The sequence below is a fragment of the Vespula vulgaris genome, chromosome 18 (assembly GCF_905475345.1).
Source record: "Vespula vulgaris chromosome 18, iyVesVulg1.1, whole genome shotgun sequence".
Lineage (NCBI taxonomy): Eukaryota > Metazoa > Arthropoda > Insecta > Hymenoptera > Vespidae > Vespula > Vespula vulgaris.
Window position 1 is genome coordinate 151300 of NC_066603.1, and position 24622 is coordinate 175921.

Here is a 24622-nt window from a genome sequence, read left to right on the forward strand (position 1 = left end):
GCATCAGCAGCAGCAGCAGCAGCAGCAACGGCGGCGGCGACGGCGGCGGCGGCGGCGGCGGCGGCGGCGGCGGCGGCGGCAGCAGCACCACCACCGCCACCTTCACGGGGGTCGTACGACGTCTCCTCGCGCGGCAGTAGAGCCCGGGACAGACAGCCAATCGCGCGCACCCTCGCTGCGGCTCGTCTCCCTGCTCGAGGGGGTTGTTTTCTATCGCACGTCCATCGCAGCTTTCTCCCGCGAAAGTGAGATGCCGCGTTAGCATCGATCATCGATTATAGGATGATCGTAGCGGTGCCGATGGTGCTGGCAGGTGTACTCGATGGTGGAGTGTCCGCAAAGACTCGTCTCGAAGAGAAAAAAAAGCTTTTCGACGCGCACGAGTGAGATGTGAAACTGGAGTAGAACGTGATCGAGCGCGAGGACTTTTTCGTCGTGTCCTCGAAGATCGCGAGAGGGATAGGCATCCCTATTGCACAGCGAGATCCCAAATCATGTCGTAACGCTCGAGGATCTCTCGTCCCGCGGCTCGACGCCGAAAGAAGGATCGCGGTAATCGGAAAACGGGAAAACCTCCAATACCGAAAGGTGTTTAAAGTCTTAAGACGAGCGACGTAAACACGTTCTATTCGCTCTTCTATTACTCGCTACCTATTTACTATCCGAGTTACGCGCGAGAGTTACCGAATAAAATGGATTCGCCGCGCGCCACGGAGTTTGGTTTCCGCCGAGTCGAAGCGCCGCCACTGCCGTCGGTTTAACTTTGGATTAGATTAAAGTTAAACGAGCCGTGTAAATCTAGGATTACTCCCCGTTCTCTTTATTACTCTTTTTCGTTTCTTACGTCAACCGCTTACGAAACGAAAAGATTTTACGAAAGATTTTTCTTCCGTCGCGTTAATAATTACCGAGACACCGGAGTTCGCGCAAAGATCAGGAGAAATTTATCACGTGGAATCTCTTGGAAAAGATTTATCGGCGTTCGCCGACGGAACGTTGTAACCGCTTTATCAACCTTGGTTCGATTCGATCTACGTATTAGGTTCTACGAGAACATAAAATCAACTCGAAGGAGATTCGTCTATCCGACGAATTTCCGAATAATAAGACGACGTTGCCGCAGAATCGATAGAGAAACCCGTTAAGAACTTTGGAGCTAACGCGTACCGTGAGCTCGAATACGAGATGGAACCGAAGGAGACGATCGAATAATCAAGAGACATCGAACGATTATCGAACGCGAAGGGATGAATCGTTACGAGCGATTTTTCTCGACCTATTTAATTTCCTCCCAAGGATCTTTGCGTTTTCTTCGAATTCTCTTTCATCTTATTTTTCCAAGATCTCCTCTTCCTCGATATTTCTTCGATATTTACTTAAATTCCCTGGAACGAACGTCTCGCCGCTAGCCCGTAATATAATCCGAGGACAGATCGATCCTCTTTTCCAAGTTGCAAAGCCTCTCGAATAGAGAGACCGAGCGACTTGGAAGGAAGCCTCTGACGGGCGATAAGTTTTCTAAGATCGTTTGGCCCACGCGTTTATCCATTTTTATTAATTTACTGTACGAGCCCGACGGGGTAAACTTTCCTCGTAAGCAAAAGCGTTGATTTTCTTTTCTTCGACGCCTTATTAAATTTGATTACGCGAGAGACACAGAGAGAGAGAGAGAGAGAGAGAGAGAGAGAGAGAGAGAGAGAGAGAGCGAGTCGGTCCATAAAGTCGATTCGAAATACTCGAATCACCGAGTTTGAGATTTCTTCTTGGACGATATAACGACGTAATAATATCGCGTATACTACCGCGTGCGGAAGAACCGCGCATAAAATCGTACGACCTGTTTATCGAATCTCTTCGGCTAAATTTAAATGCATTCGCCGTGCCGCTGCTTTCCGATATCTCGCAATGATTTTCCAATGGAATGGCAGGTTTGTCGAACTACTCGAGCATAATACTCTCTTTTCGTTTCATTTTGAATAATCTCGTCATTAGGTTCGCTATTTCGTGAAAAATTTCGCTTGGATCGAGGGCTCTTGGTAAATCCGTTGGAACGTATGTTGTTATATTTTTTCTCAGGACTCGCGTTTCGATTAGAAAAATTGAAAGCCCTTGCATTAAAAACAGACTTGCCTCTCCCTCTCTCTCCCTTTCTTTATACATATATATGTACGTACGTAGGTATGTACGTGTAAAGACACCCACACACACACACACACACACACACACGTACGTATCGTGTCAACGGCAGCCGACCTATTTTTTACGTATCTCCTCGCTGTCTCTCGTATCATCGGAGACGAAGCACTCTCTGATTTTTTTTGCCTCTTTCTCTCATTAATTCCGCCCGATATTTCGTTCCTGTCATCTCGCTCGACCTTAATTCGAAGTTATCACTCCGGGGACGAGGCATCGGCGTAACGTGACGAGTCTGTTCGTCCTTGTTGCAGACGATCCTGATTCGCGGCGGTGTCTTCGACGGAAGAAGATGGAAGGAGGAGGAATTCGTAGGTCTGTCTTAGCCTCTCGATGATTCTCCCGTTCGGCACCGTTCGCGGAAGGACGGAGGAAAAGAAAAAGAAGAGAAGCGAACGGAGAGGTTCGGAGGAGGAGTAGCAAGAGAGGAAGCGGAGGAGGACGACTTCCGAGCGGGCGGGGAGCTCGGAGGATCGTCCTAGACGTAGGAGCAGGTTCGCCCTTGAGAATGGAAGTGAGGATTCGCGCGGATAGGATCAGCGTGGTAGCAGAACCGAGCGGCGGATCTTGCGAGTACGAGGAGAGCGCTCGAATTGTGGAGGAGAGGAAAAGACTGGAGGAAGCGGAGGAGGAGGGGGAGGAGGAGGAGGAGGTCAGCGAGGCGCGAGGAGGAGGAGGAAGAGGGTGGGAAGGGCCCCACAGATGCGGGGCCCGGCGTGGCGGCGAGTCCGCGGCGGCGTGACGCGATGCGGACGTCCTCCTCCTCGTTTCCGAGGAAGAGGAAGACGAGAGAGGAGCCCGAGTTGGGTAACGCGAGAGAGTCGTCGTTTCGCGAATCGCTCGAGCCGCGAGTCGAGGAGGAACTCCTCGAGTTCGAGGACAAGGAAGCTCTTCGGCAAATCTCCCGAGGGAAGAGGAACGTCGCGGCGGCTGGTCGTCGTAGCAGGTTGCCGACGGCGTTGCTGTTGGCGGTCGTCGGTTGGTTCCTCCTTGCCGGTCAATGCCGAGAAAGTCTCGCGGACGCTTTGGCGGCCAATCAAAAGTACAGTACTCGTACGGTCACGACGAGATACGGGACCCTTCGAGGAGTCGTCGCGAGGTCGTCGCCGAACGTCGAGACCTATTACGGCGTGCCTTACGCGACGCCGCCGCTCGGTGCCCTACGATACATGCCACCCGTCACTCCGACGCCCTGGCGTGGCACCAAGTTCGCCGACACCCTACCACCGGCTTGCCCTCAGAATCCCCCGGTACCGGACGAGAGCCTACCGAGAACCAGGCGTGCCTATCTTCGTAGGATAGCGCCTCTCTTGGCCAATCGGAGCGAAGACTGCCTCTATCTCAACCTCTATGTTCCCAAACCCCAGCACGGTGAGTCGAGTCGCCCTTCTTCTCCTTCGAACCTCTCTTCTTTTTCTTACAGCTTCTTCAAAGGGAAACGAGTGAAAAAAGACGACGGCCGGCTCTTCCCTTTGTGACGTCACATATCGAAAGACGGCGAAGGCAAAATTTGCATACTCGACGAAACTCTCTTCTTGGCTGCCTCTCCGGGAGAAAGAGGGAGGGAGAGAGAAAGGAACGACGCTTTGCGACGACAGACTCTTGGCAATTGCCGAACTCTCGCACGCTGCAGCTTTTCTTCGCACGAAATTTCTCCTCTCTCTCTCTCTCATCTCCTTCTCTTTCATATTTCCTCGTTTATTTGCTTGCTTGCTTGCTCGCGCGCACACGTTTCCTCTCGCTACACGTAGCTTTTGAAGCGCCGAGACAGCGGACGAGCGAGTGAGAGAAAGAGACGAGTGCTTGCGACAAAAGAACGCATCGATCGGTCGCCGTGCGCTGCGACGCTTCTCCGATTGTGAACCGAGTGAGACGTCGAGACGCGAGATTCTAAACGACCATCGCGACGACGACGGCGGCAGCGACGGCGACGGCGACGAAGACGACGACGACGCAACGTCCCTCGCCCCCTCCGCGTTCGCCTTTTCTCTCTCATCAAAAATTTCGCGATATTTTCGACTCGTCGCTTACTCGCGCGTATGTACTTTATTGATATCGGTAATTTATAGCTAAAAAAACGAAAAGGGAGGAAGGGACGCATCCCCGATAGCGACAGAAATTGGCCAACGTCCAGTAGAGCGTGCTCGCGGAGGTAAACGGCGAGAAACAGCGCTGCTGGCTCTAGGTCAAGAGAGAATAAAATAATGGCTGGCCGAGAGTAGAGAGCACGTTTTTTGTCCGCTTTGGTCAGTTTTCGAAATCGTCGAAAAGCACGTTGACCGTGCTTGAAAATAAGAGGAAAGTAACGTCTCCCTCGAGATCTCGGGGGAAAAGCGGCCTCGGGAGAAAGTTTTCGCGTTTTTACGCGAACGTCGAAAACGACGGGGACGTTTCGACGCCAGATACCTCTTGACAAGGATATTTCGCGATAGATTCTTCGAAACCACGGACGAACGAGTGGAAGAGAAACGACGTTGGGGTTTGTACACGTTTCGCGGATATGACAAATTTCGAGGGTCGACGACGAGCGTCGATGCCGGAACAAAAGTCTCCTTGGATAACGACTTTTTCACGCGAGCACATTTTTTGCACCCTCGATATCACCAACGCAAATAGAAAGAGCAATGACGAGGACGGCGATGATAGGTCGATTAAAGAGAACGATTCGTTTCTTCCGCTTGTCGTCCTCGTCGTCGGTTCCATCTTACGTTCTCGCACGGACCCATCATTTTTCCGTGAATTTAAAATCGATTACGTTTCATCCCTCGCTATTCTTGATCTCGAACTTTCCACGTTTACACGGCTACATTTTTAATGACGAACGCGCGGCGTCGTTACGAAGGAGGAAATCGCTCGACCGAATATATTCCAAATGATCGATGTCTTTCGTTGTTCGGTAGATGGAAAAAAACCTTTGCGTGCTTGCTTTTAAGAGGATTCGTTAATAAGAAAACGAATGAAAGAAGCAGCATCGAAACAACGCCGATAAATTTCGTACGCGATACGAAGAACGTAATTCCATAGAATCTGACCGAAGGTATTATTTTATATCCTAGAGGGAGATAAGATATAAAGAAAAAGAGAGAACGTACGAATCGTCGAGCGTAACTTCATCTCGCCTAGTTCGTCTCTTGATCCGCCAACTGTTTTTCTTCGACGAGCGACGAACGAGCCAAAGGAAGCACTTTTTTCCGGGGTGTTTCTTTCGCTCGATGGTCGGCTGCTCGAGTTTTTAGCGAATGCAACTGGGCGAGCATCAAAACTCGGCGACGACGTTTACCTCTTCGTTTCGGCCATGCGTAACAAGTTTGTCCCTTTTCACGGTTCCTTATTCCTCCGATATATAGTGTACGTACTGTCTAACGAAATTTTCCTTTTTTTCTTCTCCTTCGTGTTTTCCACGAACCCATAAAAATGGCGAGAGAGAGAGAGAGAGAGAGAAATGGAGCAAGTCCGAGAACGATATTAAAACAAAGTTTCTCCACGCGAAAGATTAGCAAAAGCACGCTGCTCTCTTGCTTTAGAGGGAGAGAGAGAGGGAGAAAGGGGGAAAGATGATATTTCTTGGAAAAAGAAACAATTTTCATAAGGATTTTTTCATGCTTCTCTCCTCTCCTCTCGCACCAAAATGGCCAAGGTAAAAGCATTCGGTGTTTTTTTCATTGCGATTATTAAACTTCTTTTCAAAGATTACGCGACGCTCGGCTGCTCTTATTACTATTCTCGAGTAAGTGTACGTATCGTTACGATATTACTAGAGTGCATTCCTAGATAAATCGGAGAGTAACTCGTCGATCGATCGATACGCTAAACGTTTCTCCGACTGCAAGTCCGACGTAAACGCGGTGTAATGGTCGTTTCGAAATGATCTATGTCTCGGAGTTCGTTCCGTCCGATGTCGATTTTATCGAGACGTAAATAATCTTTGTAAAAGATATATCTTATCTATCGACTCGATCGCGTTATTTAAGTAACGCATGTACGCGAGAATGATTTCTTTGCGACGTACGTACGTAGCGAAGAATATATTTTATCGAAGAATTTTCAACGTAAATCGATATGTAAAGGCTCGTAGAAGGCTGTCATCGCAGCCAAAACGACAACGGCAGAGGCAGATGTAATTTGTCCGCGATACGTCGGTCCGGTTCACCGTAAAACAATGCGTCGGTTAGATCGCGTTTCGCTCGGCGGAAATATTCGACGCGATTTATAGTCGATTTCACGAATAAACGCAACGTTTCTACGACGATCGGTTTCGCGGACGATTTCGCGCAACGACGCGACTTTCGAAAACGTTCGATCTCGCGTCTACTCAACGAGAGAGACTAATAACTAATTCGATCGAAGAGTTAACAGCAAGTTTTTTCTCAACAGCGCGCTTAAACGTACGTAGGTACTCACCGATCGCGTCGAGTAACAACCATCGATCCGCTGGAAGAAGCCTCGGAACCTTCGAAATCTATACTAGCTCGCTCTTATCTTATTTCCGTGCGATCGATCCAGCGGACGACGACGGACTGAGGTAACCTAATGTACTTTAAATTCCAAGAAGTTCCAAGCGTACGTACACATCTACGTAGTAAGAAAACAATGACGAGAAGAGCGTCCTTTAACGAGACGGTCGCAAAGTCGGATGTTTACCTCTTGCGTGACGAAAGACGTGGAGAGAGAGAGAGAGAGAGAGAGAGAGGAAGACGAGCAAAAAAGAAGAAACACCGTGCGAAGGACGCAAGAAGACTCTCCTTCGGGAAATGAAAGGAAGAAAGAGAGGATGAAAAAGAAAAAAATATCAATAAATCGACATCGGAGACTCGAGATGGACTTTTAAAGAACGCGTTGTCTTCTCAATTCCGTTGTGCATTGCAGTCGATTATTCGATTCACGAGAGAGAATCTGCAAGCACCGCGGGAGTGAGGCGACCTCGCGACCAATCGACGATTTCCTACGAACGATGAAAGAAGAGGCAACGAAGAAACGAGTTCGACTAACGTTCGTTAGAATTAAAAAGTAATTGCGAAAGCGTGCTTGTAGTAGGTGGGAAACGAGTCGAGTGAAAAAGTCGGAAGGCAACTATTAAAAGCTTTTCGTAGGGAGAGGGAGAGCATAGTCGGTCTTTTTCTTTTTCTGATAAAAGTTATTCCAACTTTCGTCGACTCGCACTTTCTTATCGTACCGAGCTAACAAATTTCACGGAGTAACGTTTCTAGTATCGCTTTTCTCGAACACAAGCTCGACGTTCCTTTCGCTCTCGATCGTTTCTCGAGTTTCGCGTTGAACTTGCGAAGAGAAAAAGAGAAAACGGATACGTGCGGACGTAGCTCCTTGTGCACGGAGAAAAAGAAAAGTAAAGAGTCGTCACCTCGGAAACCTCGAGCATCGCGCTCTGGATCTGGAGAGTGCGCTCGGATGCGATCCACCCTCCCTCTCTTCGATCCTTCCGAAGAAGACGCGCCCGCATCCTCGGATCTTTTTCTGCGACGTCCTCTCCGTTTCGCGTTTTCGCGTGTTCCGCGCGTCGAACGGCCGAACGTAGGAACGAGCGAGTACTTTTCCCGTCAGCGGCTCGATTTACTATTCGTTGAAAAGGTCGCTCGTTCGAGCTTAAATAAGATGGCCGCAGCGTTGGCCGCTGCGTCCATTGTTCTCGACGGTGGAATGATATTCAGAGATATAAATGGTAGACATTACGCGAAGACGTTAAACGTTTTACGCGAAACGATTCTAAAGACAGAAACGTTCGACTCGCTACTACTATTCGGACCATTCGGACTATTATTATAATAAAGACGAAGGAGAGGAGGATCGGCGGAACGATGCGCCGCGGCGGTTCGATGAAACGACCGAGATATATCTTTCCGCGTTTGCAAGAAAGAGAAAAAGAAGGGAAGGTGAGATTAATTCCCTTTCCTTCTTTTTCCCCTTTCTTTTCCCCTCTCCTCCTTTTTTTCGCATAATGCCGCAAAAGGTAATTAAGAAAGGTCGATGCGATTTAATTTTTCCCCCGTCGTTTCGCGTCCGGAAAAGTAATATTTTTCAATTGAGGCCGCACTCCGTTTATCTCCTTCCTTCCTGCCCCCTCTCCTTCTCTCTCTCTCTCTCTCATCCCGCTCGCAATAATGACTTTCGCATCTTAGGTTCGGTAGCTGGAGATAATAAAGTTCGCCGGCTGGTTCTACGAGTTCTCTCGATAGTTTTAGAATTTCAAACAAGAGCTAATAAGCGTGCTACCTTATCGTTAATTACGTTTGAGTAAATTCATTTCGTAATTATTACGAATGTATTCAAATTTGCGCGTACGCGTTTCCTCGTAAAAATGATTACCCATCTTTCCTCTTCGTTCGATCGCGCCTTCGACGATTACTCGAGCGAACGCCTCGTGGATGTACGCGTCTGCCTTTCCTGCTTCCTTCTACGTTTCTGAAAAAATAAAAATGAAATTAGCCTCGATCTCGTTTCGAGAAGCTTTCCGCTCGTTTTAATCGTCGATACGAGACCGTAGGTAAATGCCTTCGAGATCGGAGGTGGTCGGGACAAAATAGTCGACAATAAAAAGTTTGAGGTCACTCGTAAACGCGCGATAGAAGAGAAAGGACTAGGAGAGTACCGTGCCCTAACTTGTTTCGAGCGAGCGTAAGGGTGGAAAAGAAGGGAGGACGAGGTAGAATCATGAAACGAAGGTAGAGCTATCGAGACGCCACCGTTCCAGTCGCCCCCTCGCTCGGCGTCCTATACCTATCCCGTGCACCTCGAGCTTCGCCTCCGAGTGTATGTGTGTGCGCGCGCGAGACAGAGAGAGAGAGAGAGAGAGAGAGAAACTAGTGTGAGAGGTATCAGAATCCGCAACAGGTGGACGACGTCTCGTCTCGTCGCGTCTCGTCTACCATCGCTTACAATCTCCAACATCGCGGCTCGTTCGCAAACGATTATGCGATTTCATGAATTATTATAACGTCTCCCGCGAATTACGCGGCAGGCAGCGTCCACACGACGGTACCCTTGCGAAAAGGCCTACCAAAAGTATCGATCGCCGAGGAAATCGCTCGAGAAAGTTCGTCAAAAATAAAATTGATCCAATTGGCCAGAGAAAAAGCTCGTCTCCGTCTTTGTCGAGGATTTTTTGTTTGCATAGTTCGCTCGGACCGAACTGTCTCGAGCATTACGGTGAACTGGATTCCGACGACCTTGCGCACCGTGCTTTTATAAGTGCTACGAAAACAGGTCGATCCTTTTCAGGAAGCGCGAGGCTCCTTTGTTGCTCGATAATGGAGGAACGCGGAAGATATAAATATATTTCTCGAACCGCGTCCGAGTTTATAAATAAAACATCAACTATAGATATGTATGCCTACACGTTGGTATATATGATACGCGCGTATGCGTAAAAAGTACATGTACGTAAAAAGCTGTCGAGAAACGGTCGGCGAAAGATCGTGGAAGAAAAAAGAAATAAGAAAGGAACGTCGTAGCGGAAAATTTGGAGGAAAGAATTTATGTAGCCGTGCTCGTGCGAGACTCGAAAATTGTTAAAGTTATTGTTAGAGAGCATCGTTCGTTTACGGGCGTGATTGCGCACGTGCATTTAGCAAATGCACACATTCGTTACGTCGTTCAAGAACGTACCGACGAAATTCCGTCGTTTAGCGATGAGATAGTTCGTAACTCACCGAGACCAATCTGCGTTAGCTCTCAACTTAATTGCGACGATGCACTTTCAAAATTAAAACTGATAATCGTTAGAGATAGAGAGAGAAAAGTTACGAACAAAAGTACAATTATGAGGGAGAAAGAGAGAGGGAGAGAGGTTTCTACGTTCAGATATACACGCAACAACAAGAAAATGCTTTGTCCCGTTTTTTTTTCGTCGTCTCGTTCGCGAGTTCGAGTGACATTTTTTTCTCTCGCTTTCCGAAAGGAATTTTACGCTTGGATTTACGCGACTATCGTCGACGATACGATTGGAATCTTTTGATCGTTCGGAAAGGGAGAGAGAAGGAAAAGAAAAAAGACGGAAGGCAACCGCTTTTATCGTGGGTTCATCGCGAGGGCTTTTCCTGGGCTAAAGTAGAACGGATCCGTGTATGCTCGGACGATCGGACTTTTCGCTCCGTTATCCCCCGGTGTATGTGTATACATATATGTGTGTGTATGTATACAAACACGACGTACATATGTATTCCTATGCACGCGTATCCATAGATACATATATTAGAATGAAATCAATCGACAAACGTTTTCTCCATTTTTTATTTCTATTTTTTTAGTTACGCGTGACACGAAAATAAAAAAGCGTCGGATCATTCTCGTTCCGCGTGATATTAAAAAGACTGGCGTATACGTGTGAATCCATTTGTTTCGACGGAAAACGCTGCGTTCACTCTGCTCGACACTCTCTATCTCGATACTTCGAATAGCAATTTTTTCTCTTCGAGCTACGAACTCTCTCTCCTTCTCTCGCATCGAATAGAATTGGACAAGCCTGCGAGAGTGCGCGTGAGAGAGATCGAACAAAGATATCAAATCGAACAAGATACTTTTTATTGCTGAAAAAAAAAGAAAAAAAAATGGAAAAAATACGAAACGTCTGACAAAGTTTTTTCCGTGACGATGATTCCCCAGAAAAAAGTCATTGTCCTCTATCTCTATTCGTCCGTGAAAAGCTCAGGTTTGGCACTTTCCCCGACTCGGACGACGATATCGAGCCATCGTTACTAGCGTTGTTCATTTTACGGGCGACGTGTCACAAGTCCAATAAACATAGCCGCGACACGCCGTCGATCACGAGAACGGGTTCGCGATTCGATTCGATTCGATTCTATTCTATTCGATTAGATCTCTCTACCTACCTCTTCCATTGAAATATTTAGGAAGGAAGCCGAGAGTGCTCGAGAGATCTTTAATTAAGATTATATACCAAAGGCAGAAACTGAAAGGGTGAAGGGAGCTAGGTAGTACGATTAGATTCTACGTTTATCGGAATTCAGAGAGAATAGTTTCGAGACCGGCATCGAATCTTTCGATCAATGTCGCTTTCCGCGAATGCTTATTCCGTGAAAAAGGAAAATATGTCGAAAACGATGCCAAGATCGCGAAAGAAAGAGAGGAAAGTAACTCGTAGCTCATCGTCGACGAGGAAACATTAACGAGCACGTTCGAGGGAACAAAGCACCGTCCTTGGTGGTTTCGACGATACTATCTCGTTCTTTTTCCTTCTCTTTCCTTTCCTTCCTTCCTTCCTTCCTTCCTTCCTTCCTTCCTTTTTTTTGTTTGTTTTTCCGTCATGATATTCCCTTGCAATATATATATATATATATATATATATATATATATATATATATATTCTAGATAGTAGATAGCGAAAACAATGGCGACCCAGCGGGTCCGTTTTTATGGCCGACGTATGGTCAATGCCGTGTTTCGATACGTCTATATACGTGTAGCTTTCTAGGTTCTTCCACGGTTTCATACGGCCGCGGGCGCGCGCGCGCGCGCGTGTGTACGAGCGAAAAGCACACGTAGAGCGAAAAGATGCCTGCTCTTTCACGTACGAGAACAAGGTACATTTTGACGGAGAGCCAGCATTTTTTAACGTTTCAGGTAGTACTACGGATTTGCTGCCAGCGCTTCTCCTCATTCACGGTGATTCCTATTCGTGGGGTGCCGGAAATTCGTTCGATGGAACCTCTCTGGCCGCTCACGGACGTCTGATCGTCGTTTCCATCAATTTTCGCATCGGCGTGCTCGGTGAGTATTCCTCTCGAATTTCCTTCCGTCTTTTTTTCTCTTTTCTTTTCTTCTTCTCCTTCGAAGCAACGACGATTGGCCGAGTCGCACGCTAATTCTCATCGCCATTGGCTCGAATCTCTTTGCTCGAATCTCCGCGAAAAGAGAGAAAAAAACTCGTCGAAAGACTCCGGCACTTTCGAGTCCGAGCAAATAAAATCGGAAAGCTCTTCCGGCTTTTACCTCGATAAACCCTCTGGCGTTTAGAGAATAATCGTTCCTTCTGCTCGAATCGCGAGGAGATCTCCGAGGAACGTGATTCTCCGAGTCCGTGAATAAAGACGAGAAGGAGGAGGGGAGCGATGACTTAAACGACGTCGGTGGCGACGATGGTTAATCGTCTTTTGAATATTTCACGAGCTAATTTTCCTGCTGAATGAAAAACAAAAAAGATGGCCTTTGGTCAAGCTCCGCTTCGGCGCACTTTCAACGTGAGATTGTTTTTTCTCTTTTTTATGTTCAAGTCTTTGAATCTCTCTCTCTCTTCCTCTCTCTCTTTCTCTTTCTCATTTTGAGCTTGAATGTACCGACGGACCTCGACTTTTTCACGTTCCATAATAACCGAACGAAGGAAGGAAAGAAGCAATGTTTGCAAAGAGGAAAGTACCTACTACTACGTACGACAAACTCGACCACGAGTTTCGAAAAAAAGAAGTACGCCGTGCGAGATACCGATACTTTCCTTTTTTATTATCCATGTGCTTCGAGAAGAACGAGAAAAGTGTTGGAAGAAGGGACGAATCTCGGGGAACTGCAAGTGGAAAAAAGAAAGAGGAGGAGGGGAAAAATTGGTGTTTCGCGATTTCAAAGTGATAGCGATAAAAGACAAAGCGAGAGGTATAGGTTTTTATGGGAATCCGTACTGGCGCGAATAGATACTCGAATATTGAAATTAGTACGAGAGAGAGGGAGGGAGAGAGCGAGAGAGAGAGAAAACTACAGATAGACGAAACTAAAATGTTTTGGAACTCGAACGAAGATAGGGCGTTCGCTGTCGTCGAAAACGTCTCGCGTGCGCCATTTCCCAAGCACGCTCGATTTCATTCGAAGCTCGTGAGCTGCAAATTTAGTTTGTTTCAACTTTCGTACATCCGTCGTTGAGTTCGTTCGTTCGTTCGTTCGTTCGCTCGTTCTTTCGTTCGATCGGTCGCGTTCCAAGCGCACGCTGCACTGAATCAATTAATTGCCTCGAGAACACGTTGCTACTTCTCGTATGCGTGTACTCTCTACGTTGGTTCTTCCTACGAAATCAACCGTTGCCAAGTCTGCTATACCTTTTTTATAAGTCGATTACGCTCGGCTTGCCTTCGTTTCTTTTTTCGAAAGAGCTTTCGGCCGGTAGGTAGTTGGCCGGCGGCGATCGGCGATGAATTTTAAACATTGCTTCGCTCGCGTATATATTTCGTGGCAAAGAAACGAGCCGAAAGCAAAGAATTCTTGGTCGTGATCGGAAAGCGGCTACGCACGACTATTTCCGGCCAAATCAGCGAAACCGGGAGGGAGAGTGAGAGAGGGCGAAAGACGAGATAGCTCCTTTTCCTTCTTCGTTCTTTCTTTGTTATAATGGAACTGTCTCGCGTGCGTTTTGTTCAGCCAACGAACGAAACATACCCCGCGGCCCGCGGCTTTATTCAATGGCACGTAATAGCCGCGTGAGCGCGAGCATGCTCGCCAACCTCGTCTAATTCGATTTCTTTTTCTTCTCTTTTTCGCGAGCGCCTCTTTTCCAGCTCCTCCTCCGATTTCTTCTTCAGCGCCTTTGGCTCGCTCTACGCGAGCGTACTATTTCCTTTCTTTCGCTTAGAAACTAGGTAGACCTGCGTATACGTACTGCGCGATTACGACGTGTACTTACGTTAGACCCTATAGGCGACTTTGCGCGCAGCGGCTTACATCCGGCTTCGTTCCTTTCTCGAGAGAGACTCGGCCAAGCCCGAAACTCTACTCGGCGAATCTGATCCGTTTATTTCGCTTTTTTTTTTTTCATTTTGCCTTCTTCTATAGACGTTCTTTCTTTCCCTCTCTCTCTCTCTCTCTCTCTCTCTCTCGTCTCGTTTTTTGCTTTATACTCGAGGCAACGAGACTCTACGAATCGTTCGTCTCGATCGACCTTTTCGAACAAAATGTTGTCGTCGAACGTATTACAGATATGATAGAAGAATCGTTAGAAACCGACGGATCGTAATTTATCTTTCGACGAGAGTTCGGGGAAAGGAAGGATCCGTTGCGATTTAATCGCAATTAGTGCAACGTTTAAACGAAAAGACAAGAAAGATGGGCGAACGATAGGTAGGAAATGGAATTCGAAACGCGAGACACGCTCGGGCGATACGTTCCAATTTCCATGAAAGATGTGCGTTACTACGATCTAATACGAACGATAAGGTAAGGAAGAGGACGGTGAGAAAGGTGACGGTGTCAAAGTAGATAAGAAGACGCAATCGGGTTAGAATAGATTCTTTGTAAAAGTCGGCAAAGACCAGGGCTCGACGGAACGATTACGTCGATTAGGAAAGTTTACGAAGTTAAGCCGAAGCCTCCTACCTTCTAAAGCCGTGACCTCGTGGACGGAGGAAGAAAAAAAAAGGAAAGAAAAAAAGAGAAAAAATAAAAAAAGAAAAAGAAAACACGAGCAAGAGGGTCTAATGAGCTCGACGAGCTTACGAGGGACGACCATCTACTTGTTCTCGTCGTTGCGACGCGCAAGGCAGACGCAAGGGAGGGTACGGTTCGTAAGCGCATGCACGCTCCTCTGCCCGAGTTCTTAATTAGAGCGTTCAACTCTTCGATATTGGTGATCTAAATTCGTACCGCGCTTTAAAGCCGGAGAGAACGTGTCTTTCCTCGTACGACGAGCTCCGGCCGACGTAATTTTTATTGCCCCCTTTTTTCTTTTTTTATCGTAGGTACCGTAGGTTACCGTCGAATAGGTTCTCAAATCGACGATGTAAATTTCAGACGCTCCGTGTACTCGAGAGCACATTATTTTTTTGACCCATTTCCTCGGGTAGTACGTAGACGTACGCGGGCGTACTCGAAGTTTCGATCATTAATCCGCGACGATATCGGTCCAAACGTTTCGACTTCGAACGCGTTAGGAGAAAAACATTTGTACGGTGTGGAGATACGAACGATAAAATCCAAATAATAAAGTTTTCGTCGGTCGCTCGAGGGATCGCTCAATCGTTCCGAATCGAATTTCATTCGAATTTCGGAACGAAATTCGGGATCCGCCACGAGCGCATAATTCGCGCTCGCTCCCGGCGATACATTCTAATTGGTACGAATTGTCGACAGGATTCCTAAAGACCGGATCGAAAGGAAACGCTCAAGGAAATTACGGACTGATGGATTTAGTGGCGGGACTTCATTGGTTGCGCGAGAACATCGAAGCTTTCGGCGGCGATTCGAGAAGGCTGGCACTACTTGGTCACGGCACCGGAGCAGCACTGGCCAATTTTTTAGCCGTCTCCCCGATGGCCAAAGGTATTATTTTCGATTCGTTCGTCGGCATCGTACGAGCCGATTCGCGGCAAAGATTTATCCTTTGATTCGTTAATCCTTTTTCACAACTTATTATATCGTGCGTTTAACGAACGAATAAATAAATGATTATCTTGCAGTCGTGCGTACCGAATCGAATCGATGACTTAACGAGCTCGAACTAATGCGCATTATCCCACTAGGTATTTGCATTTTATTCGAATAGATCGAAATCAAATCCACGCACGTATTTGCGTGTACGACGCGCTAGGATGACGTGGAAAAGGAAAAAAGTCCCGAAAGGACGTATCCACCAAACGGAAACTAATTACGTGGATTCCAAGTTTTAACGAAGCACTTAATTGTGACGGCACGTTGGAAATCTCTGCCGCGAGGAACGGAAAAAGGAAAAAAGAAAAAAAAAAAAGAAAGAAAACTCGAGCGGATAAAAGAAAAAGTTTAATTAACCCCTTGGAAGGTGGAAATACAGCCGCCTTTATGGCCGGTGACGAAAGAGCCTTTCTTTAATATACGATATGAAAGTTCATTACGCTACGAAAAAGGAACGCTTTCGTCTTCCCTATCGCATCGTATCGTATATGGAACGAACGATATATAGAACGATAGCGGTAGTTTCTCTTATCGCGCTTCACACGTCGTCGCTTTTCGCGCAATCTGCCAAAGGATAGAGAAGAAGCTGGAAGACGTTCCAGAGAGGGAGAGAAAGAGATCGCAGCATAATCCGAAGAAAATTCCACGATACGTGGGCGAGTGTGTCGAAAAATCAATACGTTCCTAGCCTTCCCTCGTCTCTCTCTCTCTCTCTCTCTCGCTCACTCTTCCCCTCTCCCTATTTCTCTCTTTCTCTCTCTTCCGTTTCACCGACTTTCTTCCGCATCGATGATTTCGTGCCAACCGATCGAGACAATGAAACGAGTGGTAAACGATACTCTCGATGATACGAGAAACATGATTAGCTGTAGATAGAGGTATTATTAGTCTCTTCGAGTCGGAATGATCGATCGAGATTACTGAAAAGTTGGTCGATGCGGCCACGTGTTCGAGAGACTCGCAAGAGTTATCTCTTACTTAACCGAGCTAGAGTCGAGATTTGGTCGAAGGGGAATTCGAGCAAACGAGAAAAGCAAAGGTAAAAAGAGTACGATTTACAATAGAGTATCGGAAAAGAGGTCGCGAAGGAGGAGAAAAGCTTTCTCCGCGATACACGTAGTTATCGTGTGTTTGCGTGTTTGTGAGTAAAAAAGAAAAAAAAAAAGAAAAGACAGAAAGGAACGAAGAAAAGTATAGTACACGTATAGATAAGGAATATAGACGTCGGTACGACTATACCACGAGAGGCGAGTAGCTGTCGAGGACGATGGTGTCGTCATCTTCTCTTCTTCTCCTCTTCTTCGTCGTCGTCGTCGTAGTCGTCGGATACTAGAGACCTTAACAAGCTTCCTAGAGTGTAGTCTTCCGTGACTCTGCGACTCTGAAAGCCGAAAAGACGGGAGTAGAGAGAAGGGGAAGGGTGACATAGTAGCGAAAGAGGCGAAAGAGGGATGAATAGGTGGGGAGAAAGAGAGTCGTGTCCGTTCCCTACCGTGTCCGTACCGTTCCTAGATTGCAGCCCAATTCCACTAACGAACCAACCCCTGTGCCTTCTCTAATATCCTCTTCCTTCGTTCCGCAATGTCGAGTCACCCTTTAAAAGGGTGCCACGATGAACGAGCGATGTCAAGGCGTGCTAGCTTCTAAATATATTCCCTCCTCTTTTCTTCTTCTTCTTCTTCTTCTTCTTCTTCTTTCTTTCCCTTCGTCGCAGGCGCGCGCGTTTTGCGCGATTGTTCTGGGAAGACGAAAGAGAGTCGATCGTTTCATATCCACCGTCGTTTAATGAAATATTTCTTCGAAATTTGGCCGTGACTTAAGACGAAGAACTAAACGAATTGTTAGAGTTGGTCGAGAGAGTGATACTGCTCGGTGGTTCGGCCCTTTCACCGTGGGCGATTCAACGCGATCCGCTTACGGTGAAACATCTAGTCGCCGAGCAAACCGGCTGTCCCGCCGACGACGAAGCCGACGACATCGCACCGTGCCTTCGTTTGCGGAGCCTCGACGATCTTCTCAACGTCAAGTTCGATCCGCCAAGATTTACTTCCGGTTTCGCGCCTTTCGTCGACGGAGCCGTCCTGCCGCAACCGATAAACCAGGTTCGCATCTTCTTCGATAATTTTCAAACGCTTTCCGCGTCACGATGATCGAGCAAAGGTTTAGACGCAAAAAAAAATTGAACATTTTCCTAGAATTTTCAGCCCACTGCCTCTTCCGCGGGATTGATGCCCCTCGTGCCAGGACCCGGCGCGGAATTTGCCAATTTCGGCAATCGGGATCTCTTACTCGGTCTAACGTCCGACGAAGCTTGGGTTAATCTTACCGACGAGGATCTACAGGTAAAGAATCCTTCCTTCCTTGTCTCGATTACGCTGCAATTTCGCTCTTACGATCGTAGATGCGCATGCATATATACGTACATATATATATATATATATATATATATATATATATATATATAAATTGTGTGTATATACATCTCGTTTCCATGGAATACTCAATTAATTGTGCGAAATACATCGCGTTTACGTTAGCGGGACGCGAATGGAAATCGAGTCCGTAATCCGATCGAGTTCGTAGATTTGAAAGGATACGCGAACTTCGTTACCTATACGCGCGCTCACGTTTATGAATTTAATTGTAATTGGTTACGACTAATTATAGAACAAATAAATTTCGATTGGAGTCGCCGACAGAAATCGATTCTTGCTACGCGTCACATTCGCGAGAACGTTCCGCTCGAGTTTTCATCGAACTACGCTTAATCGTACGCGAATTCGAGGGAATATGAAATCTCACGTACGCCCGTACGACACTTTGGGATTTTCCACTCGCAAAAAGGAAAAAGTAACTTTCAATCGGAAGGGCTTGATTAGCGGCGCGCTGATAAACGGTAGTACAAAATTTTTCGAACGAAAGAGAATAGGCGTGACGTTAGGTGCGGGGTAAAGAGTATTTTCCGTGATTCGAACGAGCGTCAACGGGGTTTCGTTCGGGCGAGATGGAACGATAGAAAGAGAGGAAAAGCTTTCGGATTTGGTAACAATGCCGAACGGCGATTTGCCTTTCGACTTTTATCGAGATTTCTAGCGCACTTGGGGATCGTAAAACAAAGGGCACTTTTACGAGAGAATAGAAGCTTCGATATATAACGAAAGAGAGCGAGAGCGGGAGAGGAGAGACGAGGAGAGAGAGAGAGAGAGAGAGAGAGAGAGAGAGAGAGAGAGACAGAAAGAGAGCTCCCTCTCTCATTCTCGTCCAAGTTATTAAACTTTTCGAAGCGAACCGGGTGGAGTCGGCGAGACGGCAGACGCGACTAGAAGACACGGAAATAGAAAGGAGACCTTTTTTCGTGCCGTAGAACGGGCTAAACGAGACCAGGAGGGATCGCATTCTTCGCACCTACGTGCGAAACACTTATCGTTATCACCTGCACGAGATTTATTCGACCCTACGTAACGAGTACACCGATTGGGAGAGAGGAGAGCAAAACGCCTCGGCTATTTGCGAGGGCCTTCTGTCGCTTCTCGGGGACGGCCAAGTCGCAGCGCCTCTCCTCAGATTGGCCCTTCTTCATTCTACTTCCGGTGGACGCGGATACTTTCTACACTTTCAACCGGGCGATCGACCTAGTCAAAAAGGCGAGGAACTCCCTTATCTCATGGGTATACCTCTCCTTCGAGGAGATTTCAGCTTGTACTCCTTCGCCAACTATACTCTCGCCGACGAAAACCTATCCAGACTACTCGTACACTACTTGGCCAACTTTGTAAGACGCGGGTAAGTTTTCTCTATTATTATTTTATGATATTCTCTCTCTCCATCACGCTCTCTCTCCCTCTCTCTTTCTCCTCTTCTTTCTTTTTTCTTCCTTCTTGTTCTTCTTTTTATTTTTCTCAAACTTTACAGCCTCGTGGCTATACATAGATAATTTGTCTTCGACTTTATCGCGATCTCGCTCGTGCTAAAATGCCTCGAGAGATATACCTACCGCCGTAGTTAATGATATTTCGATATTAGCGTCCTCGAGTATTTCGAGTCCATAGGGTCGATTTATCCGCGGAGTTAAAAGTGTATACCTATACGTTTAATCGTGGAAGCTGTTAGGAAGCGATACGAGCACGGTTATCGTCTATAGTCGCTCGTTTTCGAAATATAATACGAAAACGGTAGATCTCGTCTTACGATTGCGAGCTCGTTGCGACGAGAAGACGTATCGCGTTACGCGAATCGTGGAATCGAAAAAGAACGATCGAGTCGGTCGGTTTTTCGTGCGAACGCTCTTGTTATCGTTCGATCAAAACGTCGCGTCGCGCTCGTTTCGGTCGAGCTAAAATTTACTTTTTTACGACGAAAATTCGACGCGTCCTGTTCCTTCGATTCGCTACTTGGCCCAATTTCTTCGACGTTGCAACGAATAACAGGGTGTTTCGTGGCAAAGCAGCTGTTTCGAGTTTCGTCGAGAAGCAGTATTTGCAATTAATGGCGTTTGCAGAACGATCAAAGGAAATTAGTTCGATATCGCGCGTGCCCTGTAATTCGTCGTCTCAATTAGCAGTCGCGGTAGCTACCGAGCTAGTTAGGTATGTATTCGAATTCAATATGGAACCAACAACTTTGCACAGCTTACTTGATTCGCGTTCGGTAGTCGCTTCGAGTAGTCTCACACGCCCCGGAAACCGATTTACTCTGACTCGAGAGTTAATTCCCTTAGTTCCAACCTATGTATATTTGAAGAACTCGAGTATCACGTCCGAATTGCCTTTCATAGGCAGCCGATGATAGTCGATAGCTAATGCGCTCTTAGCCGAGCAAGTGGGGGGAGAGGGGGAGAGAGAGAGAGAGAGAGAGGAAGAGAATCTGCGAAAGGGTAGTCGCTGGGATATAAAGTTGCTCCAAGTACTGCGGTACTCCGTGGAAGAGGTTGGATCCTTCTCTAAGAGGTACGACGCCGAGAAGCAGCTGCTATACGGAGCTCGCAATTCCAAAGTTGCGATCGTACCGTCTCCTACCTCTAGCCGTGGTTTCACACCGTAATTGGCGAGCAACCTCCAGGCTTCCCACGAAATTAGATCTCGGCTTCGACGTCGTATTCGTCGATAGAAGCGAAAGGGGGAGCCGCTGGATTCCCTTCCTCAGTCTGTCTCTCTCTCTCTCTCTCCCTGTCTCTGAAGAAGGAGACGCGGTTCGTGGCTTTGCGACGCGTGCTTTTACTTTGGACCTTTTTCTTTTCTTCTTCCTCCGTCGTCTGTTGGCGTTACGAGGCGTTCGATGAGATTACGAGTTGGTCGGTCTTGGCACGTTGGTTCGTTAACGATCGCGGATGGAGGACCGTCGAGAATTAGTCGTAAGGGAGAAGGCGGACGAATCGTTTGCTTTCAGAGATCCGAACCGAGCGAGTTCTTTGACGTCTGGTACGGAGAGCGGCCTGACGAGTCCACCCTTTTGGGAATCGTACGATTCGATAAATCAACTTTATTTGGAGGCAGGCCACGTGACGAAGCTGCGCTCGCACTACAGAGGTCACAAGATGTCACTTTGGTTGAATCTGTTGCCGCAGCTGCATCGGCCGGGTTACGAGATCAGCATGCGTCACCATCATCTGTCGGAAAGTACGAGTTTGTACGAGGGTGCGATACGTCCGCAGAGTACGGCCCTGCCTTTGCCAGCGCCACCGTTGCCTATGCCCTCGCCTACCGAGCCTTCCTCGGTCACGCATACGACGTCGACGACGGAATGCGCGCCAAACGCGACCGCCACCACGATAGCGAGCACTTCGAAAACGTCGCAGCAGTCGAACCTTGGCCCGGGACCGAACAATCTCCTTCGAAAGTTAACGTCGAGTTATTATCAGAGCTACACGACCGCCCTCACCGTGACCATCGCCGTTGGAATATTCCTCTTGCTCCTAAACATCATCATCTTCGCGGGCATATATCATCAGCGCGACAGGAACGCGTCCGGTACTTCCGGTCTCTCGGCTTTCGGCGACAAGAAGAAGGAGGAACTATTGGAGGCTGGCTGTTCCGGTATCGAGATAGGCGGTCCGGCTGGAAAACAAAGATTGTCCTCGATGAATCTGATAGATTCTCCGGGAACGAGTCCTCAAGGACACAAGGCTAAGCTCGTACAAGAGTTGGAGCTTCAGCTTCAAGAGTTTCAATGTTCTCCGCCACCGGGCGGTGGGAAGAGAGTCCTCGAGCCACCGTCCTACAGTAGAAATCCGTGCGTCCAGAGAACGCGGACGCCCTCGCCGTGCATCGACGCTACCATCGCCAGGATGCAGGACGACGACAACATGATAGACGGTGTCCTCGACAGCGACGACGACGACGACGACGAGGACGAGGACGAGGACGACAACGAGGAACTCCCGGAACCACCGCCACCGCCCAAGGTTCCAGCTCCCAACGTCGGTCTCGCCTGTCCTGGGATTCTTCGTCAACCTGGAACACCCGGTAGCGCTAAGAAACGCGTGCAGATTCAAGAGATATCGGTTTGACGCGCTCCGCTCGGGCGATACCAGAAACAATCGAAAAGTTCGATCTACTTGACGCGGGGCTTTTTAAAGAATATCTTTCTTCGATATAGTGCGCTACGAAAGTGTTCAGTAGTTAATTACGACGTTCCGAGAGCGAAAGAGAGTTTGCGCCAACGATAAGTATTTACGAGAAAAGGGAGGGGTGATCGCGGGCCATGCCCTCGAAGATGCTCGTCGCGATCGACTCGAGAGAATTCGACGAATTTCTTCTAGCCGAAGAGAAAGAATTTTATCGTCTGGCCAAAGATAACGTTTGCCGAGAGAGATTAAGTAGACGTCGATCGTTCTCAAGGATTTTAAAGATAGCTATTAGCACCCGGAAACTTTCTCGTCTCCCGACGAGTTTTTTCTCCCCTTTCTCTCTCTCTCTCTCTCTCTCTCTCTCTCGGGTCGCGTTATCGCGGCAGCCAATGCTGCGACGCGTTAGGGATTGATACGGTCTCAGGAAGACAGAGAGACTACGCGGACACGTCTCCTCGGTGTTCGCTCATCCGGATTTGTCATAGCACTAAGTGGAATTATTCGAGGAATTGGAAGCTACGAGCCTCGACTTTAGGTTTGTACGGTGATACGATATATATATATATATACACACACATGCGCGCGCGCGTACACGCACACACGTACACACGCGCACACACACGCATACACGTACTTACACGCAATCTCGCGCGCGCGCGCGCGCGATATATACATGTATCGAAGATAACGAGAGGAAATCGTACGGGATCGTTTACCTGGGCGCGAACGTGAATTTGTACGAATCCGATATCGCGATATCGCAAAATCCTTTAAATTCCTCAATTCTCCAATTCTCGACGTATGTATCGTGTCAGCGAATTGCGATGTAGTTTACGAGTGTGATTGCGAGAGAAGCTACGAAGAAAACGATAGAAAGTAAGAAGATACGAGAAGGGTGGAAGGCAAAACAATAATCGTGTAAGGAAAAAAAAGTTAACGATATAAAATTGTATAAATTGTACGCACTATTAAAAATACGACGTCGATCTCGATCTCGATGGCGACGACGACGACGACGACGACGACGCTTGAAAAAGCAAAGAGAGTGTCCGGGTCCATCCTAGTATACTTTTTTCTCTTTCTTTTTTTTTCTTTTTTACTGGGGGAGCAGAGGGAGGGGTGCTTACTCCGAATTTATTCCACGCTCCGTTTCCGATATTTAATGGATGCTTCGCGTTTTACGAATCCTTTGAGAATGATTTTATATAGCGATCGAGTGCATCGAATAAATATTGTCAAATTTTCTTCGATCGATACGTTTTCATAACGCGAGTTACAACGCGTCGCTTACGATCCGCGACGATGCGTAAACGAACGTGGGACTGGACGAGCGAAAGGAATGGAAAAGTCAAAATACGACAACGAGAGAACGAATACGCGAAAGGACGCACAATGCACCAAGAAGTACCAAAAATCGGACGAGAAATCTTCTCGTCTCTCGAGCGACTGCCGTAACAATGACATATAAGCCTATAATAAGAGTTTAGTAGAGTTTAAAAGAGAAAAACGAGAAAACGATACAAATGAAAGATCGTTGTAAGCACCCCTTTCTTCGGACGTTTATGAGAAACTTGATAAAAATTGGAGAAGTCGTGAAAACCCGTGCGTGGGGCCATACGTTAAGCGACGTGAGCTAATCGATTATTAACTTAGCTTATAGTCCAAGGGACACTCGACCGTCGTAAATAAGAGATAGGATGAAAGGAAAAAGAAGAAAAAAAGAAAAAAAAAGAAAAAGAAAAAAAAGATAACAAAAGAAAAAGTTCTTTGTAATCCGAATGTCGATCGCCTTGCAAGCCTAAAACGAATGAAACGAGGTAAGGGGAAACCTAAATTAAAACTAAATTAAAACGTTGCAAGGAATGACGATCGATCGACAGCGGCGCGCTCATTTTTTCCTCGCGTAAAGGATAATAAATAATTTGAATTAAATTCGAGTCGGCGCATTCGTTTCGATCCGATCGAAAAGAAACTAACGAAGAATGGACGTGCAAATATTCGATTTTGTACGCGTACAGGATTCAAAAATAAAAAGAAACGGGAGGTACACACACATACACACACACACACACCGCGCGCACACACAAACACACACATACACTCTCATATACATCTATCAATGTTTGGAATGTTGGGATTTGTTTAAATAAATACTTGAAGCATTTAAAACGTGATCGATCTTGCAATTTTTTTCATCCCGATTTGCGTATAAACCGCACTCGATTGTACCGACGAGTATCCAATTTTTTTTCAGATCTTCGAGCCGCTTTCGGGATCATTCCCGTCACGATCACCCGACATCTTTAATCATTCTTTTCGATAAATCTTGGAATTTCGCAGGAAAGGCGACGCAACAATGCGAACAACGATATATATATAAGAACGACGGGAAAGGAAAGCGAATTTGTTTAAGGAAAAAATTCGACGATTGCGGAAGAGGCGCACGTACGTACGTATACGTACCTACGGTACGTAAAATGTTATCGCACG

General features: G+C 47.1%; 1 protein-coding gene and 1 long non-coding RNA gene across 4 annotated transcripts in view; one reads left to right on the forward strand and one right to left on the reverse strand.

The window, feature by feature from the left end:
• The first annotated feature begins 135 nt into the window (after positions 1-135).
• On the forward strand, positions 136-24306 carry LOC127070293 (neuroligin-1-like). Its single transcript, XM_051008041.1, has 8 exons — positions 136-588; positions 2448-3564; positions 11788-11934; positions 15271-15459; positions 17413-17669; positions 17763-17909; positions 18932-19350; positions 20953-24306. The coding sequence occupies exons 2-8, from the start codon at positions 2940-2942 to the stop codon at positions 22070-22072; spliced, it is 2904 nt and encodes a 967-aa protein (XP_050863998.1). The 5' UTR covers positions 136-588; positions 2448-2939; the 3' UTR covers positions 22073-24306.
• The window catches only part of LOC127070328 (uncharacterized), a 55752-nt gene continuing 47030 nt past the window's right edge, over positions 15901-24622 (reverse strand). For all 3 annotated transcript variants that reach the window (XR_007784464.1, XR_007784465.1, XR_007784466.1), the window contains exon 3: positions 15901-16948. This is a non-coding gene — a long non-coding RNA (uncharacterized LOC127070328). The remainder of the gene's footprint in view (positions 16949-24622) is intronic.

Coding starts and splice junctions, on each gene's coding strand:
- LOC127070293 (XM_051008041.1), top strand. CDS start 2,940: ATGCGGACGTCCTCCTCCTCGTTTCCGAGGAAGAGGAAGACGAGAGAG. Junction 17,670..17,762: donor TGCCGCAACCGATAAACCAG/GTTCGCATCTTC, acceptor ACATTTTCCTAG/AATTTTCAGCCCACTGCCTC. Junction 17,910..18,931: donor TTACCGACGAGGATCTACAG/GTAAAGAATCCT, acceptor TTCGTGCCGTAG/AACGGGCTAAACGAGACCAG.